The 20,594-nt window shown below is 41.2% G+C and overlaps 1 protein-coding gene across 2 annotated transcripts in view; it reads right to left on the bottom strand.

The window, feature by feature from the left end:
- Positions 1-8,657: 8,657 nt before the first annotated feature.
- The window catches only part of GABRB2 (gamma-aminobutyric acid type A receptor subunit beta2), a 185,924-nt gene continuing 173,987 nt past the window's right edge, over positions 8,658-20,594 (bottom strand). For both annotated transcript variants that reach the window (XM_028528800.2, XM_028528799.2), the window contains one exon: positions 8,658-14,647. In XM_028528800.2, coding sequence (XP_028384601.1) covers positions 14,300-14,647 — 348 coding nt within the window. In that variant the 3' untranslated portion in view covers positions 8,658-14,299. The remainder of the gene's footprint in view (positions 14,648-20,594) is intronic.

The raw sequence follows: 20,594 nt of genomic DNA on the forward strand, positions 1-20,594 counted from the left end.
TCTAGAATTTAAAAATGCACAAGAAACAGATCAGAAAAGACCTTGAGTGCCATGATCAGTGCAGGCTTCCTTAGGTGGAAGTGGAAACTTGGAAGGTTTTTCAGAAGGGACATGCATGGTTTCCACTTTGAAACTTCACCTTGGACACGTTATAGAGCATGATGGGCTGTGTTGCTGGCTAATTTTATGTGTCAACTTGACTGGGCAATGACGCCCAGGTATGTAATCAAATGCTGTTCTAGATGTTTCTGTAAAGATGTTTTTGGATGAGATTAAGATTTAAATTGTGGATTTCGAGTAAAACAGATTGCCCTCCGTAACATGGATGGGCCTCATCCAATCAAGTGGAGACCGGAATAGGACAAAAGACTGGCCCTCTTGGAGCAAGAAAAAATTCTGCCAACAGATGGCCTTTGGACTTGAACCACAATATCATACCTCCTGTGGTCTCTAGCCTGAAGGCCTTCGGTCTTGAATTGTAACATCAGCTCTTCCCTGGGCCTCTAGCCTGCTGGTTCACCCGGCAGATTTTGGACATGGTGGTCTGCAAAACTGCATGAGCAAATTCCATAAGAAAAATCCCTCTCTCTATACACCCACACAGCCTGCTGGCTCTGTTATTCTGGAGCACACAGACTAATACAGCTGGGACGGAGAGATTGGAAGCAGGAGGCCCCACTGGGCTCTGCATATACTGTGTGGGCTTGGAAAGCTCCCTGAGCACTTGCTGTCCCCTCCAAAGCATGGATCCCAATGGGGTGCCCCAAGGGCTTTGAGACTGATCCTGGAACAAGAGCCAGAGCCAGGAGCCAGCATCCTTGTTACCTGCCAGCACTGATATGGGAAAAGCTTACTTTGAACTGGCAAGGTCCTTGTAATTTAATTTTAGATGAAGTTTCTAAAACATTTAAAAGTTTTTATTTATTAATCATCTTATATTTTGTATGCATCAATAGTTTTGTTTTGTGTACAGAGAGAGAGAGAACCTCCAAATGTTCAAATGAATTCCTGGCAAGTGGAATGAGAAACAGAGCAAATAAATAAAGATTTGGCAAAAGCACTTCCAAAAGGTTGCCAACCTCAAATGGGCCTTCGATCCCTCCCACGGTATTTTTCAGCATGTACAGAATGCTCAGTGAAGAAAGAGTACTTCCATTTTTTTTTTTCATTCAGGCCAGTCCACTCAGAGAATAAGAAATGTAATCTCTTCCCTGGGCCACTCCTATACTGATCTGCCAAGAACCCTAAAGTTACCCTGATGTGAATCTCACATGACTTGCACTGGTGAGCCAACCCATTCAAAAACTTTTGATATCTTGGGAAGTTTCAGGCTACTCACCAGCCTTCCGCATGCCCAGTTGACCAGTTGGCCCGGGAAGCCTGCTTTCTCTCTCTGTATCGCCTTAGCTATGGTAATGCTAACACGTGTCTTTTCGTCCTCTGTTGTATTATTTTGGGGACTTAAAAAAATTACAACAACATAATCTTCCAACCTGATAAATAGTGCTTTTATAATCGAAAATGGTTTTAAGTGAAGACAGAGAAAAAGTAACCATATTCAAAGAGAAAGCAAGCAAGAAAGTGGATTTTCAAAATCCTTTGGAAGATGTGTTTGTGTCATTATTTGATTTACTTAAACGACTTGCTGCTCTTGCCCAAATACATGAAGGGAAACATCAAAATAGCTAGAATTTGGCAATTCTCAGCTTTTTAGGATGACATTAAGAAATCTAATATTATAAACATAAAATGAAATTTTAAGAGGTAACTCTTTTTGCGCCCCCCCCCCAAAAATGTTGGCCTTGTTTCTCTTGTTTCTAACCTCACTCTCAAAGACGTTGTACCTCCAAAAGCTAGACCAAGGCCATGTGTACAGGGTGGGGCAAAAGTAGGTTTACAGTCATGAGTACACAAAACACTGAGTTTTTTCTTATATTATTATTTATTAATGATTGTATTGTTTGCTGTACAAACAGCTGTAAAACTACTTTTGCCTCACTCTGTATATTGGGTAGCAGCAAAGGGGTTAAGCGCATGGGATTTGGATTTAAGTCAGCTCTGGGAAATGACACCAATTACTGACATTTTATGTCAACAGTGTCCACCTCACACTGTTATTTCCAGAATTAAATTCACACTGCATACTGGAGGAGGAGGGAGGTGTCAGGTATTGAAAATGTTTCTAAATCTCTTCTTTCCTTCCTCCCTTTATCCTTTATTTTTTTCCAGCTCCCTTCCCTTTCTTTCTTCTTCTTTCCTTCCCCAGGCACACCAACACAGGGACCAAGTTCTTTAATCCACCACAATGGATGAGTGATTTTCAAACTGTTTTATCGACTATATACATTTCTTATTGTAAGTAGAACAAAATTTCTCCTTTCCATTTGCAGTAGTCCTCTCTTATCCTCAGTTTCATTTGCCCACAGTGGACTGCAGTCCAAAGCTATTAAGTGGAAATTTCCAGACACACACAGTTCATAAGTTTTAAATTGCTTGCTGTTCTGATCAGTGTGATGAAATCTCATGACACTCTGCTCCATCCTGCCCGGTATGAGAATCATCCCTGTGTCCACCATATTCACGTGGTGTCAACTCCCTGCCTGTCAGTAGCCACCTCGATTCTCAGATGGATTCTGTCGAAGTATCACAGAGCTTGTGTCCAACTAACCCTTGTTTTTTTCTCTTTTTTAAAATTATTCTTTATTCTATTATAGTTGTCCCAAATTTTCCCACTTTGCCCTTGTCCAATCAACCCATCCGCCACTCCCATAGTCAAACCCCACACTGTTGTCCATATCCGTGGGTCATTCATACATGTTCTTTGACTAGTCCCTTCCCCTTCTTTCCACCATTCCTCCTCTCCCCTCCCCTCTGGAAATTGTCAGCCTGTTCAATGTTTCCATGTCTGTGGTTCTTTTTTTTTTGTTAGTTTACTTTATTCATTAGATTCCTCATATAAGTGAGATCATATGGTATTTGTCTTTTGCTGACTGGCTTATTTCACTTAGCATAATACTCTCCACTTCCAACTATGCTCTTACAAAAGATAAGGATTCCTTCTTTCTTTCTGCTTAGTAGTATTCCATTGTGTAAATGTACTACAGTTTTTAAATCTATTCATTTACTGACGGGCACTTAAGCTGTTTCCAATGCTTAACTATTACAAATAGTGCTGCTAAGAATATAGGGTTACAATATCTCTGATGAACAAAGATGCTAAAATCCTCAACAAAATATTGGCAATCTGGATCCAGCAACACATTGCAAAGATCATACACCATGATCAAGTGGGATGTATCCTGGGGATGCAAGGATGGTACAATAAATGTAATACACCACATAAAGAAAATGAAGGACAAAAATCACACGATCATATCAGTAGATGCTGAAAAAGCATATGCTACAATGTACCGCCCATTTATGATAAGAACACTCAGCAAAGTGGGAATGGAGGGAGCATGCTTCAACATAAAGTTGATATACAAGAAACCTACTGCCAACATCGTACTCAATGGACAAAACTGAAAGCTTTTCCCTTAAGATCAGGAACAAGACAAGACTGTCTGTTTTCTCCCCTCTTATTCAACATAGTACTGGAAGTTCTAGATACAGCAATCAGACAAGAAAAAGAAATAAAAGGCATCAAAATCTGAAAGGAGGAAAAAATTGTCATTATTTGCAGATGATATGATAGTGTATGAAGAAAACCCTATAGTCTCCACCAAAAAAAAACTACTGGACCTAATAAGTGAATTTGGCATAATAGCAGGATACAAGTCAATATTCAGAAATTGATGGTGTTTTTGTATACTGACAATGAACTATGAGAAAGAGAAACTAAGAAACTAAGAAAAAAATCCCTTTACTATAGCAACAAGAAAAAGTACCTAGGAATATTTTTTTTTTTTAAGATTTTATTTATTTATTTTTAGGGAGGGAAGGGAGGGGGGAGAGAGAGAGAGAGAGAGGGAGAAACATCAATGTGCGGTTGCTGGGGGTTATGGCCTGCAACCCAGGAATGTACCCTAGCTGGGAATCGAACCTGGGACACTTTGTTTCCCAGTCCGCGCTCAATCCACTGAGCTATGCCAGCCAGGGCCCTAGGAATATTTTTAACCAAGGAGTTTAAAGACCTGTACTTAGAAAACTACAGGACACTGAAGAAAGAAACTGAGGAAGATACAAATAAATGGACGCATAAACCATGCTGATTGATTGGAAGAATTAACATCATTAAAATGTCCATACCACATAAAGCAACCTATAGATTCAATGCAATTCCTGTTAAAATACCAATGGCTTATTTCACAGATCTAGAACAAATATTTCAAAAGTTTACATGGAACCAGCCCTAACTGGTGTGGCTCAGTGGATTGAGTGCTGGCCTGCAAATCAAAGGGTCACGGGTTTGATTCCTAGTCTAGGGCACATGCCTGGACTGCAGGCCAGTTCCTAGGTAGGGGGGTGCATAAGAGGCAACCACACATTGATGTTTCTCACTCTTTCTCCCTCCCTCCCCTCTCTAAAATAAATAAACTCTCTAAAAAAATAAAAAGAATATTCTTTGGTTTATCACACTATTTAAAAGGAATTATATGGAACCAAAAATGACCCCAAGTAGCCCCAGTAATCTTGAGAAAGACAAAGTTGGAGGGATCACAGTATCTATCTGCTGTAACACTATACTACAAGGCCACTGTAATCAAAACAGTCTGGTACTGGCATGTGAACAGACACATAGATCAATGGAACAGAACGGAGAGCCCAGGAATAAACCCATGTCTCTATGCTCAATTAATATTTGACAGAGGGGGCACGAGCATACAACGGGGTAAAAACAGTCTTTCAATAAATGGTGTTGGGAGAACTGGAATGGTACATGCAGAAAAATGAAACTAAACCACCAACTTCCACCGTACACCAGAATAGACTCAAAATGGATAAAGGACCTAAGTGTAAGTCATGATACCATAGAAGTCCTAGCAGTAAGCATAGGCAGCAAAATTTCAGATATCCCACATAGCAACTCACCCTTACGTTACTTCCTAATGGCCCCAGGGCACAAGAGATGCTGGCAACTCGAAGATGCCAAAGAGAAGCTGTAAAGCGCTTCCTTTAAGTGAAAAGGCTTTTTGAATTCATAAGGAAAGAAAATGTATCTAAGGTGAGTAAGATCTATGAAAGAACAAATCTGTGAAATTATGAAGAAGGAAAAAGAAATTTGTGTTCGTTTGCTGAGAGCGAGAGTGAGACCACATTCGAATAACTGTTATATTTTTATACTCATTCTATGTTAGTATCAGTTATTGTTATTCTCTTACTGTGTCTAATTTATAAATTAAACGTTATCACAGGTAGGTGTGCGTAGGAAGAAACACAGTATATAGAGTTGGGTATTGTCTGCTGTTTCAGGCATCCCCTTAGAATGACCCCACTCTCAAGTAAAGGAGGACTCCTCTGTAGTTCCCCTCTTCTACCACTGCGGCTTCACCTGAGAAATTTCTAGGTAATTTTTGTTAGTTTTTTACTTCAGGTTAATTCACTCAAGTCCATTCTATATAAGGTTTTGGGGTGGTAAAAAGTTGACCCTCTGAAAAATTCTGCTTGTAATTTTCTGTTCCTGTTTATACTAAAAGATAAAAGTCTATGTATTTTTTTTTTGTCTTGAGAGAACACTAAAAGTCTCAGTTTACTTTTATAAATTTATAAAATGTTGGTCTCCAGAAAGGGGAAGAAAACTGATCTTCCACAATTATAATGACATAGAGGCTTGTTCAGTCTACATAAATTCTCTCGGAGCTTGTAATATGCTCCTTCTTCATCCTCAGCTTGAGGACTATGGCTATGGAACATGAGGGTGAGCGTTTTGGCACAGGAAGGATGAAAGTTTCATTGTCTCTCTGGCCATACTATCCCTGTCCAGAAAGTAAAAGATTTAGTGTTTTGGGGGTTTCTTGCTTCTTGCATTCTAAGATTATTCTGGCAACACGGGGCTTACGATTTCTCAAGACAACAATTGGATAGGGCTCATGGTGGCTGCCTCTTTAGGTAAATCTTGTTCTCCCTAGTTATCCACAATCCCCACCACTCCCTATTGTCTTACACCATGCCTGTATTACTTGTTTACATTTACTACTAAGCCCTGTGTCCACTTTTGAGTTTCTAAGACATAAGACATGAGACATAGTAATTCTCTAACCAAACTTTGTATCTCTTGTTAGTCTTCTAACTTTCACAACTGGAGCCAATTATCCCCACCCACTTTGGACATCTATTTCTAGAAACAGCAGAAGCAGTAGAAATGATCTGACATTCAATTCATCCCATTGTTTCTCATACCACCTACTGGGTGAAGGGGCCAAGTGTGCACTAAGTCCCAGATGGGAGAGCAATGGTGAATCTAACTTCTTAAATAAAGCCGTGTGAGAAAAACATTTCCTTTCTACTGGGGAATTTCAGCCTGTTGGTTCTTTTGCTGTGGTCACAAGGCTCTGCCACTTCAGAGGGATGCCGGGAGCAGAGGCAAGGGCTGGCAGCGTGAGCTGCATTGTGCCGTGTGCTCCGAGGTCTGCCACTTCCCCAGGTCACTGCCACTGAACAGTGTGCACATCTCTGCTGCCATGGAAACCGCTGCCCTTGTTCCCAGTCTCAGAGAAGTTGTTTCCACTCTCGCTCCTTACCTTTCAAAACACTCATTTGCCTCAGTTCTTGTGGGACCCTAAGCATCATTTCTGAGTACGTCCCAGCGGCTTCTCCTTTCTTTCCAATAAAAATCTCTGAAGTGAAAAAATAAATATACAAATAAATATAATACTAATAACCTAGCTAGCTACTTGAAACATCTGAAAAGACCAGAACCCGCACAAATTGATAAATTGATAAGAGGACTTGCCGAAGGAGCCACGTCATTCTAGGGCTTGTCTGAAACTTGCCACCCCACGATTATTCTTTGATTCTAGATCATGTGGTGGGATAGTTCTGTGGTAGGTAGGCTGGGAGAGGGCTGGCCTCTGGGTAATGCTCTTGACACTGAGATTTTAGGGACACAAATGTGTTAACATTGTTTTGCTGCTGTCTGCTTTATAAACTCAGGGATCATGGACTGACTGTGTCTATTTTCACCCCTGAGCATTTTCCCCCCAGACTGGTATTATACTGGGAGCTGGTTTCATGGCCTGGAGAACTAGTTGGCATGAAAAATGTCATATGGCATTTCAGAATTAGAACAAGTTTCAGAGGTATCTAAAGGTCCATTGCAGTTAGAATACAGTGGGGGAATTCTCCCACTACCAGTCAGTCAGCTCTTTTGTTGGGGGAAACACTTAGGAACGTTCCCTCCCCAAGATAACTAACCGACCGTGAACCCAGCATCTCCTATTGGCCCTGTCATCATGCCCCCACCCATGTGAGCTCGTACGCACATGCTCACATGCATGCACACGCATCACTAGCTACGTGAGTGTGTCCATGCATTTGAGCATACATACGTGTGTTTTGTCTGTTGGACAGAAATGCTGACAACTCAGCAGGATCGGCATGTCACATGCAAATGCATTCTCCAGTTCCAGATGATACGGTTTGCAGTGTGCACTGTGAGGCTGAGATGAACTGGGCTGTCCCTCGTCCTACAGCTGGGTCTTGGTGGTGACGCTCCTGTTCATCATGGCTTTTGTCCTGACAGGTTGCCTCGCTCAAGCTGACAGTCCGGGGAGGTGCTGTTAGGACATTCTAAAGTCACTAAGAGTGAAGGACACTAGGCTCGTCCCCAACTGATTCACTGGCCTAAGCAGAGTTCCCACGCCTTTGAGAGAGGCCTATAACCCAGGAGGCCACGCCTCTATTTTTCCAAACCTAAACAAGGTCTGGCAGACGGTGGGCCCTCAGCAAATGCGTCTTGAGAAATGACCAAAATAAATGAGAATTAAAGTAGCCTGGCCACTTACTTTAATGATGAGGTGAAAATAAACTGCAAAAGGATTTGGGGGTCCTTCCGACCTGGGCAGGAATCCAAGCTCTTTCAGTCTCACGGGCAACATTCTTATTCCTCCTGATCTTGAGTTTCTTCTATTTTTAGCAATATGGTCAGGATTAGATGAGTATTACATCTGTAAAGTCCTTAGCATCATGTATCCAGCAGATACATGTTGAATGTTAAATGGCTGAGCACCTTATGTTTATCACATGTTTATAACTGAAGCCAAGTTCTTAATTATCCTTCATGTAAAATACAGGACCTATGAGAACATTTAATAATCACTATCATGATAGAGTTTGTGATATATAAACCGAATGTTCCAGGAATGGTGATACTTAACAACAGCAGCAATAGTACTTACTGCTCACATACCACTTACCACGAGTCTTGTCCTGTGCTCAGGACTTCTTATGGGTTGTGTCAGTCCATCTTCACAACAGCCCCTTGAAGGATGCACAGCTATTTGCTTCACAGATAAGAAAACTGAGAGTCAGATGGATTAAGTAGCTGCACAGTCATATACGCGGTATGTGTTAAGTTGCTCAGATTCAAGCCTGCTCAACAGCGCGTCCCAAGTCCCCCAGCTCTTCATTGCTTTTCACAAAAGCCTTCATTCCACAATGTAACTCATACTAATAGATAAATAAAAGTTCTGAACCCAATGAAAGCACACACACACACACATCCTTTCAAGTTTTATTTATATTTCTTAGTTCAAGAATTACACACTAGCCAACACTATTGGATATTTACATGCTGAAACTGACTTGTAGTAAGTTTAAATTCAAGAAAATAATTCTTATGTGCTACTCATTGATAATCCTCATTTGTTACGATCTCATGTATCCCAGAGATTTTTAGTAGTCCTGTTTTTAGAAAGACATGAAAATAGATGCAATGATATCCACTTGTGTTCTGCATTTTCTAGCCATTGGAAAAATGTGCATTCTGTGCATATTCAGAAAGGCTACAAGGTACTTAGTAAGGCTGATAATCACTACATTGTGAGGAAACTAGAATATCACTTTTTATAAAAGGACAATTCAGAACTGTTGCAGGGACAATATTCAGAACAGAACTATTTAAACACCCATGCAAATCAAAATAAAAAATATTATGGAACGGAAATTATTTGCCACTTTGAATCATGTTAAAAATGAGCACGGCTGGACGTAAGTGACTGAACTGGGAAGGGAAAGATACAAGCCGACAGAGGTGTCTGTCGCCTTGCGTCGGACGGTGGAAGGACACACACACGGGCATCTGATGAGTGGACGCGGGACAGGAGACGTTTGCTTTTGGAAGTTAAAAACCACAAAATCTTGACTTTCCTCATCTGGATCATATTTGTCTATCACAAAAGAACTTCTCGAAGCAAATTAATATCTGATGGCAAAATTTTGCATGTATCTACAGAAATGTTTTACTTCAATGTCCAAAAAGCAAACAGATGTTTAAGGGCGCTGCTGGGTTGAAGTACTGTTTCCTGAAATGACTTCGTTAGGGTGGTATCTTAATTGGCATCATGTTGGCGCTACTGTTTTTGACAATGTTCCTAGTGTACTTGGAAAATGTTTTTGAAACCTTTGGTTTGAAGCAGTGTCTTTTTTTTTTATCAATTTTCCCTCATTTTTCTTTTTTTCTTTCCTTTTTTGTTTTTTAAATAATTCTGGAGTCTTTGGTTGAAAGGAACAATACTATCTAAAGACAAAATGCTATTACTTAAAAAAAAAGGTCTTCCAGTATGCATTGTGTGTAACAAAGGTCTGGAGCGAGTGTGAATAATAAGCATTTTTATTTCTCTGGTGCCATCAATATAAACTTGTCCTCTTTGAAAATTGAGATTTAAGTTACAGCCTTTGGTTTCTTGAACTCTGACACGTAGAAAACCCTCTCAAATAATCAATGATCATTTCTGCTTCTCCCGGTTGCCATTTCTAAGGTTCTCTCTTGGTTGTTATATTCACTACACGGACACTGTGTGTTTCCCACAGAGGGAGCAAGAGTGGGAGTGAGTGAGCAGGCAAGGGAAAGCGTATTGTGTTGGAATGTGAGTGTGAGTGTGTGAATGTGTGTGTGTGTGTGTGTGTGTGTGTGAGAGAGATAGCAAACTGAAACCCTTCGATCTGGGATCCCAAACCATTTATGCAAAAGGATGTTTAAATTACTCTGTTGGGGCACTGCAGTAATTGTACTTAGTAAAAAATAAATAAATATTAAGAAAAAACTAAACAATTATTTGTATCTATTGACTATTCATTTACAGCATGTTTAATTATTTACATAATATTATAACACATCAACTTAAGCCATGAACAGAATTCGCACATTGCCTTACCATAAAATACAAATTAGAAGTTAAAAATATGTAAGAAATCTGTTTGGATATTTACACACACGCAGCGAACGTCATGATTGCTCACATTACACGGACTCTGCACACTCAGCAAAATGGCGTGATTGCTACAGTTGAGAGTGTTTGCCCTAACCAACGTGGCGGGGTTTCGTTATTTTTTTTTCCCTCCTCCTAGAAGGATTTTTAAAAATCACTTTCTGTTTCCTTAAGACATTTTTGTTGTTAAATCACCAATGGACAATGTTATTTGTTTCCTAGAAAAAGAGAGCGAGTAGACAAGCAACGCGAGAACTAGTTAATTTCGGATGTTCTGAGGTATAGTACAGATTGTGCGATGGTTCTCAGAAGTGGAGGCATTGACTTGCTGATAGAGAAATGCTCAGTACCCTGTATCACTTGTTTCAGTATGTCGATGTGTGGGCGGTCAAATCAAAAAGACTCATACACTGGTTTGATGAAGGAAATGAAAGACATTAGCTTATTCCTTTTGTTTTCCAACACATGAATGCATATACATGTATGTATGTTTACATGGATATATATACACATATATACATGTAGATTGTTGTATGACAGGTTGTTTGTTCATTGTTTTGCTGTTTTTGTTGTTGAGTATGAAGTTAATCATAAAACCGTAACACGGTTACCTACAGAAAATGAAAACTGTCTTAGTTGCCAATTTAATGCAGGTCTTGCTTAAAATAAATCTGGTTCATTTTCCCATTTTGCTTTCCACTGAACTTTCTCTATATGTTGTGCTTTTATAAGCTGGCAGGCTTTTTTTGTTTTGTTTTTGTTTCTAATGCTAGAAGATAAAGTCTTTTGGCTCATAGACCATTTTTGTTATCATTATTTTTAACTGAGCACTGCTTTGGAAGAGATGAGAAGAGGAACGGTCTAAATGGCCCTGATTATGTCTTTTCCTGTTAGCGAATTGCAGTGGAGAAATGGTAACATTCCCTATGCAAACACATGATTATGTTGCATGAGTTTTCAGTTCTGAAAATGCATTTCATACCTACTAGCAGTCATGTACAATATATATTTACAGATTGAGATCAAAGATTCCATTTAGACTGTGCATTTTAGAGTCAGAATTTGCCTATGAATTTCACAAAGATGAAAAAACACCTTAATTGCTGGCTATCTGGCTGTATTTTAATCAAAAGACAAACCACATGTATGTGTATAAACTGATAGTAATAGCATATCAGAATTGCAAAAACATGTTTTTGTGGTCCTTACATTTAACCACTGGATAGCTAGCTGACAGGTCTTTGTGGACTTATGAGATCGAACACCCCTTTTCTTGAGCCCCCACCCTCAAACCCAATTCAACCACAGTAAAAACGTAGTTTAAGAGTCAATTCTATATCTACTTTTGGTTACCTCTGAGCAGGATGAGTCGGTTGTTTCTAACTACGCGGTTATTGAATGCCGACATGTGGATTTTGCTCTAGGGCATCTGTTCCAAGGTCCCATCTTTTCTCTTTTTCCTAGTTTCTTCTCACCACTGAGAGCAGAAATGAATCCCTGGTTATACGCTTTGGATGCTCATGCTGCGAGGTTGCTTCTTTCTGCTCTGATCTAGATTACTGTGTTCACTTCTCTGGATGTCAACGTTTTAAGTGACAATATCAAGGATTTTTATGGCTTTTACAATAATTGCAAATAAGAGCCCACTTCTAAACTTGGGCTCCGAGTTGTCTCTAGAGAAACCATTTCAGAATGGCATTTTGGAGTTGTGCACCTGAGTTATTAATAGGTTCCTTCCTGATGTATGCCACTCAAACTTTAACCCTGGTGACAAGAGGCAGGCACTTTTATGAGTGATGCCCCAAAATCATTGCCTTGGAGAAAGCGTGTCCCTGGAGAAACTTGAAGAGTCTCTACTCTGAGAATGGGCGGAAACATAGTTGGATTCTGCCCAAAGATCAGACTCAGAGGTGTTCAAGTTTATGATAAAAAAATAAAGGCCATAGTCTCTGATGCCAGTGGGGAGCAAAAAATACTACCCAATTTTGAGGCAATTTCAGAAAGCTAAGTACTAAACTTTTTTTTCTTCTTCTCAGATACTTGGAATAGAGGGCAGTAGGATTCCATCATATTCCAAGCAGCTAAATCATCAGGGGAAAACATAACATCTCATCGATGGGCAGACCCTGGCCTTGGCTGCTATGCACAATTCGGAATATTACTCTGAAAAGAGGTGGTTTTTGTTTTTTTAAGTAGAAATAGCAAAGTCATCCTCCAAGAAGAAGTTCAATCAAATCAAACTCTAAAGAAAGTTTAGCAATTCACTATTTTCTCCATGAACCTCAAATTGAAAGAAATAAAATGTATTAGCTTATTCTCTTTACTGTCCAACATATGAATGCATATGCTGGAAGATGCACAGTGACACGATTTAAACACTGAATGAAAACAACACATCGTGCCCACCTGATTATCAGTTAGATATTTTTCTGCAGTATTGGCTGAGGTTCATAACCTTCTTCAAGTTAATGTGGTTTTGTTATTCTGTTGTCCACTTGTTTTCCTATTTTCCTTGATTAGGGAGATGGCAACATGCCACAATGAAAGCAATCTTAAAGAAATAAAATCCAACAAATCCCCGGACTGACTCCACTTGTGCACATAATCTTTGAAGTATTGTTTGCTATGAAAAATACCCAGGTGAACTGTATTGCACATAAGGAAACAGAGTTCACTCAATCTCTCCAAAGCCTTACTTTTTCTGTCTTCCAAAAATATAATCAGAATTTCAGAAGCAAGAAAAGCTGGAAAGAACCATTAATCCTTTAAAGAAATGAACAAATCCTTCTTTTGAATACCCTATTAAAGTCAGAAATAAACGTATAGGGAAAGTGTTGCAGAGACAGCAGACGTGGGGAAAAAGCGACGTGTCTGCTCACTTTGTCTGGGCTCCATGTTAGTATATTTGAGTGACTCTCAATCTAACCTCCCTCTAAGAGAATTCTAACCTGGCTAGCTTTTCTCTTGTGTGGATGTCTTTGACTTAGATAAACTATACAAGCTTCTGTAGGTATGCTGTCAAAAGCTTGTGAAATTGGAAAACAATCTCTTGTTCTACCTTTTGCTACTGCTCACGATCCGTATAGACCAGATGCTGTGTGGGCTGAGAAGGGTTCTGATGCTTGCTTGCTTGCTTTGATTTTGTTACAACAGTCATTTCTGGATTTTCCGCTCCGCTCTGGGTTTTGAACTCTCCTTGAACCACCTAGGAAACAACGTTTTCAAAAAAATTTCTTTGGCTGTCATGCGTGAAAACGCTTAGAATTCTCCTGATCTCTAATGTCAAAATGGAAGATGTCAGAGCTGACTCTCAGCGCTCGAGCAATCTGAAAGTGGCCAAGGTGGTTTCTGGACTCTCTGTCTTGACTCCTTCTATCCCGTTTGAACTACACGAGAATGTTCTAGAAGCCAGTGGGAAGTACCTTCCCATGGCACCATTATCATTGTAACGAGACAGGCACAGAGCACCTTCCGAAGGCGTGTCCGCGTGGCACTGAGGGCGGTGTTTCAGAAGCATGCCGGCCGTCGCAGCAGCATGCCGACCTTAGGAATGACGATGGGAGGTTCTGGATGGGACCGCTTCTCAGCGGAATGACTGACAGCGCTAGTGAGCCTTCTACGAACATCTTCTAAATAATCCCCCTCTGTGTCGGCTGCATACTAAGCAGATAAAGTGGAACGCTCAGGCTCAGTCTTGCCAGCGAGTGCGCAAATCCCTTGCATTTTAACTGGAAAACCACAAGGACCTTACTGTATTCATTACTTAGCAGAAGCAACCCCAATGGTATGAAATGGACCACAGGATAGGCCAGCAACTAAGGTATTTAAGCATCACTTTTGTCCTGGATTGATGTGTTTTCCAAGTCCTATGTCAGGCTGTACAACTGGTTTGAGGAGGAATCTAGTCCTTGCTTCCCGCGAAAGGCTGTGTTTTAGTTCACATAGTAAAGCCAATAGACGATGTTGAAGAAGGAAAAAACCACCGGGAAGAATATGCGGGACCACCGGTCTATGGCATTCACATCAGTCAAGTCGGGGATGGTGATTTTCAGCTGGGAGGCGCGTCTCCGCAGGCGGCTCTTCTTCTGAGCCACGTGTCGCTCCAGGGCATTCCGGCCAAAACTGTGCCTGGGTAGCCCGGCTTTCCGATACTGAATGCCGGACGCGTCGTACGCCAGCATGGTGCTCCTGGGGTCTCCAAGACCCATCACGGCCTCAGATGTGGCCATTTCATTTTTTATTTCAAGCGTGCTCAGTAAGATGTTCTCATGTGGGTCCATCTGCAAGGGAGAAGAATCAAGTAAGACAAAACAATACGCCTTTACGGATATTCGTTGTATACGGGAGCTATGATGCACAGGTTAGGGAGCAGGGTCTACCCTGGAACAACGTGGTTTCTAACTGCGTGGGTCCACTTGTACACGGAGTTTTTTCAATAAACATCCATACTGTTTCAGTCTGAGGTTGAGATCGGTAGATGTGGAGGGCCAACTGCATGCACTGATCTTGAGATTTGGGGATCTGAAGGGGTCTTGGAACAAATCCCCACAGCTCCCAAGAGAGAGCCTCAGTTTGGGGGAAGTCAAAAGTTAGGCATGGATTTTCAACTACCCAAGGGTCAGTGCCCCTAACCCCGTGTTGTTCATGGGTTGCCTCTGTATCATAGTGGTTAAGAGAACTGGCTTTGTGGTTACACCATCTAAAGCTGAATTGTGGTTCTGCCACTACAGCCTAGGTGAGTTGAAGTTTCTCCATCTATCCAGTGGTATGATAATCTAACCTTAGAAGAAGGCTATAATGATGCAATGATATAATAGACTGTTGCTGGTACAATTTTCATTATTTCTACTTAGGAAATGCAGAGTCATAGAAGGCATGATATCCTTTAAAGAACTGATAGTCTTGAAACTAACATATAACATATTAAACTGTACTAGATATAAAATAATAATTACTAGAGGGTTAATGACTGAATTTCAGTGCTCACAATAGCAGCCCCATGACAGATGAATCCAAGGGAAAGCTAGAACTAAAAACAGTAGGTAACATTTATTAAGAACTTGCTATATATGCCAGAAACATTTATGTATACCTTCATTTAGTTGATGCTTCTTAACATCCACTGTTACAACATGCCACCTTACATTTGTAGTGCAGTATGAATAGGGGAAAGAGTTTTTAAATGCAGGCAACGTGGGACTTGTCAAAATGCAATAGAATTCAGAACACTGAGGAACTGGGAAGAGACAGCCAGGCAGACTGTGGGCGGTGGGGTGGTGAGTGGGCAAGGGGTAAGGGGCTGACCTCAGAGGGGGAAAAGGGAGGCAGGATTTGAGAAGAGTCAGCCCAGACCGGCTGTGCCGAGCTGAACTCTGGGCCCAGGGAACAGGATGAAGGTGGCTGTGCAGAGGGGGTGACCCTTTTCTCTCTAAGATAATTTTTTCCTTGGCCAAACTAAAAGTGAAGGATGAATACTGACATCGTGAATCCCAAAGATTAAATGATTTGTAATTTTTAATTTTTTTAAGAAGGGATGATTTGTGTGTCTTATTTTTAGAAGACCTCAGTGGTTGCAGATGATAAAACCTATCTCTAACATGTTATTATTAATAACAGGTTATATTTATTTTGGTGGAGAATAAGGAAATACCAGTTTCCAGTAAAGTTTTGACATTATAAAATAAGAAAAATAGCCCGTGACAGGTACGGGTGATACATGGAAGCAAGGACCATGAGCAAACACTTAATTGGAAGATACAATGCTCCGAGCTTCATGAATTATGCAGAAGGCAGAAAGAATGTTGCTGAGATTATATACTATCAATTAGCTTTCAAATTTGGTTTAATGATGCTGTATTATACATTCAAATCTGAAATCTTTTGAGAAATAGAGGCTATAAAATATGCTGGGTCATAATAACTGGGCAATTAATCTCTCCCCAATGATCAGACACCGTGTATGTTTGGTTTATGGCAGTATGATGCTTAGTGGAAATGTTAAACAAATATATCCTTAAGAATAATTTTAAAAGTTGATAAAATTTGGAAATTAAACCCAATAAGTGCTGAACCACTTCTGTCACGCAAGGGTTGAGTAATGGCCATAATGATGGGTTTGGTGGCCCTGTGGAGGAAAGGAATATTGACAGCCACATTTATATGTCAGTCCTTTGCTGATACCATCTCACTGGATACTTGAAAACATCCTTTGAAAAAAAATTTCTTTCCTAGGTTCTAAGTGGAGCCATTCACCAGATTCCCAAAGTAACATAGTTTACTAAATGGTGGAGCTGGAACTCAAACCTGAATCATTCGAGTTCAATGTCTGGGGGAGAGGATTGGGACTTCCCAATGTTCAGGGAGAGCGAAGACGATGGAAATGGAAACCTACTGCCCACCGCTGTTTATTTCAGACGGCACGCTCACTTTCCGTCCTGCCCCGGGCTGTGAACTGTTACTTTAGCTACCTCAGAAACGGCAACACAGCCACTATGCATGTGGATATTTAGGAGGTTTCCCCTCTCTGAGCACCAGGGTATTTGTTTTCCTGCTGAGCAACTGTAATAAGAACATTTATGAACGTACAGCAGACTTGACTGGGGTAAAAACATAAATCAATATTGACAATCATAACAAAACAATAGGGGCAGTGGAGTATTACGAAGGGGAACTTGTTCTAAGCTTAGAACAAACGATTCTTGAATAATTTGTTTGGATTTTAGATTCGAGTTTCGGTTTCATTATCTACAAAATTCATGATGTGTCACGATGTGCCCAACTCCAGGAACTGTATTATTTATTTATTTTTCCACATACTAGTTTAAAAGCCTTTACTGAGCACCGCTGTGTGTCCGGCCCTGTGCCCAGGGTCACCGCTGCCCTGGAGGGGGAGATGGCACAGATGCCGGGCTGGCGGCAGCAATGGTCCCTGGAGGGAATATGGGTCGGAGGTCAGAAGATCGGAGTTCTGGCTCCTCTGCTTGTGTGCGCGCGCGTGTGTGTGTGTGCGTGCGTGTGTGTGTGTGTGCGCGCGCGCGCGCCTCGGGAAAACGATTTAACCCCTCTGAACCAGGTTTCTTCAACTGTGAGAAGAGGGTTTGGGGAGACTAACTGAGGGGGCACATGCGGGGAGAGCGTGGGAAACGAAAGCGCTATGCCGGGTTGACTGCTCCGGGACGCTGTGAATGCAGGGGGGTACACACAGCTTCCCGGGGGGCGGGGAAACACAGTACACAGCTGTGCCTAAAAGAAAAGGGAGCACGTTGACCTTGCAGTACGTCTGGAATAGACATGGGAGATGAGCTTCCTGTCGGTAAACACTACACGAGGTCTTCACAGGCTGAAATGGGAGTGTGGTGGTGCGGGGTGAGCCTCCTTCGTGTGACCCTCTCTGAATGAGGGCAGTCTGCACACCCCTGAGTCGGCTGTTCTGCCGGGCAGAGGGACGGGCTTCTCTGCCGGCTGGAGTTATTTTCCAGGCTCACCCACGTGCTGATGGCTCTAATGGCAAATTCACATTAAACATGTGGATTAAGAGGTTTTCTTTTCCTCCTTTCTATTTCCCACCCTAACATAGTTCCCAAAAGGAAAAGAAGAATCCTTGGTTAAGAGAGTTCCATTTTGTTTAAAAGACACTGAATCGAACAGTAAAGAGTGAACCTTATTTTTATACAGTATTTTTTAAGTTCCAGGGCTGGTTCATTTGCTGTGCCTTTCCCAGTGACAGGTGCATGCTCCAGAGGAATGTCGTTGTCCTACAGTCGTACACAGAAAGGCAAATCACACCCTGCAGTGACCCAGAAGCACCACAGGCTCTCCCTGGGAGGGGAGGATGGGGTTATTTTAAATCTCAGTTCATCACTCACATCATCAAAAGAGTGAGAAACTGCAAAAATCCAAAAAATCTTAACGGTGCAATTTCTGATTACTGTGCTAGTGTGTGGGTGGGAGATCTGGTTCTTCTTCCATGAAATGACCTTGTGCCCTGACTAACTTGAAATGTTAAGGCAATGAACTGTTAACCACCTGGGACTGTCCAAAGCATTCTTTCCAAAGGAAACGTGCTGAAGCTAGCTTGTATGCATCCAATATTCTAAGAGGAGAAAGAAAGTTCACCCAACTAGAACACAGCACGGAGATTCCAGGACAACAAGAGAAGGCCACCAGCTTAGACTTTGCGAATCTCTCTCCCCGAGTAAGTGGAGAAGTAGTAACTAAATATGGAGTTTAGAATGGGAATATAAATAAATACAGGAGAACACCACTGAAATACCCACGTAGTTATAGGAAGCTGGTCATTTTAACTAAAATCCAGTAGAAATAATAAAAAGGGCTGAGATTATTGTCACTCTGCCTTTTTTTGTTTCTATCATGAAATCTCATGACCATATTATGAGGATGGAGTTAGCACTATTAGCATTTCGTAAACAACCCTTTCCATTAAAATCTGGAAGTTCACGGGTAGCTAAAAGCTAATTCAGTGGTAAAGCAATAGTTTAAACTTACATTTGCAGATTCAAACCTTCAAGTCTTTCTCCTAAATATTTTCCCCCTAGGGGGGACCACCTATGCGGTGGACAGCGGTGGCTGCCAGATGGGAACAACCTAGTCATTGTTGTTTGATGTTCAGTTTTTAAATTCTCGTGGGTAGATCACATTATTAGCACATGTCTCAAGGTTTCCTTAGGCAAATGATTCTCTATTAAAGAATCAAATTAATGAACTCACTCATTATGCACCAGTGACCAGTGTGGCCCTGTTTTGTTAGTCATTGCAAGGTAAAAATATTCTGCTTCACACACACAAGAAACCCCATTTGACCTAGTGGGTGAATCAAATGAGCTTGGCGGGTTTTAAGCTGTCGTTCTAATGAGTGACAGTGAAGCGTTCAGAGGAAGTAAGAGGTAAGAAAGACTCGACTGCAGTTTCTCTCTCCAAAGGGCCCCAGGAGACTAGGTTTTTCTAAAGGTCACGATTAATTCAGGACCAGCAGTGAGAAGACACTCGGTAAGCTTGAGCTGTCCAGTGAGGGACATGCCTGCTCTTTTTGGTCCGGCTCCTCTGGGTCCCTCCCTGCTCCTCTAACATCCACAAGCAGAGTGGAAGGGTCACTGGCTCCAGGGATGAGAGCCGGTTCTAATCCTGGCCAACTCTGAGCCTCGGCGCCCTTCATCTAGAAAATCTAGGTGGATTCAGGGAGGTTTGGACCGACTCCCGTCACCATCTCATGTCCTCTTGCTAGGGCCTCACAGAACCCTTGATTCCCTTATGAAGGCAAACGTGTGGGCAGGGATTCGCCCTGTTGCTATATCCCTAATGCTGACCACTACAGTGGGCACCAAGCAGTATTCAAAGTAAAACTCATTCACATACATTTCTGAGAGGGTCACGGGATCACACGATCCATTCGGGCTATGGAGATAGAGTGGAGAGTAGTGAGCTAGATGAAAAAATACCGGCCCGACTGAAGGACATTCCAATCCAGATTTTACAGCATCACTCATAGTGGCTCAAATCTGACGTGTCTAGGCATCCAGCCTGCCACATTACATTTCTCCTAGATTTAATTAGAAAAGGTTTGCTTTTCAGTTAAAAATGTGTGGAATAACATAGGAATTGTGGATAAGGAAAGTTCACCAGGCAGAAATCTTGTGGTCTTGCAGCTTCCTTGAAAATTGCGACCCTGAGCTAGTACCGGAATTGCTTTTCCCAACCTCGTGGGCTTTGCTGTGGCAAACTCTGCAGGCTCTCTCTGTGCTCGAACTTCCTAAGGAGACTTTCTCTTGCTCTTTTTTTTTTGGTGTGTGGCTTAATCTTTTCCATTTCTTTTATACTCACAGAATTAAATTCATTTCTCTTGGAAAATGCTTTCTTTCTATGTTTGTATTAATGTATGTGGAATTCATTGAGAATAATATACTCATATAACTACAGATCACTGCTTTTTAAAAAAAATAATGTGTGGATTGAGTTCTAAGGATGAATGTTAAATTTAGGAGAAAGAAGAGTACATTCAGATTGCTATATCTAATAATAAAAAGCATAATTAATAAAATAGATGACAAATCGACTCATTTCTTTTAGAAGTTCGGGAGAATTCTGGTTTCCATCTCTTAACTTAATAAAATTACAAGCTAGTAGTTCCCTCCCCCTCTTTCTTTGTTAGTATTTTCAAATACAGTTCAAAGTCAGGAGTCATTTTAGTTGCATGGGAAAACCATAAGAGGA

This window comes from Phyllostomus discolor, chromosome 13, assembly GCF_004126475.2.
Source record: "Phyllostomus discolor isolate MPI-MPIP mPhyDis1 chromosome 13, mPhyDis1.pri.v3, whole genome shotgun sequence".
Classification (NCBI taxonomy): domain Eukaryota; kingdom Metazoa; phylum Chordata; class Mammalia; order Chiroptera; family Phyllostomidae; genus Phyllostomus; species Phyllostomus discolor.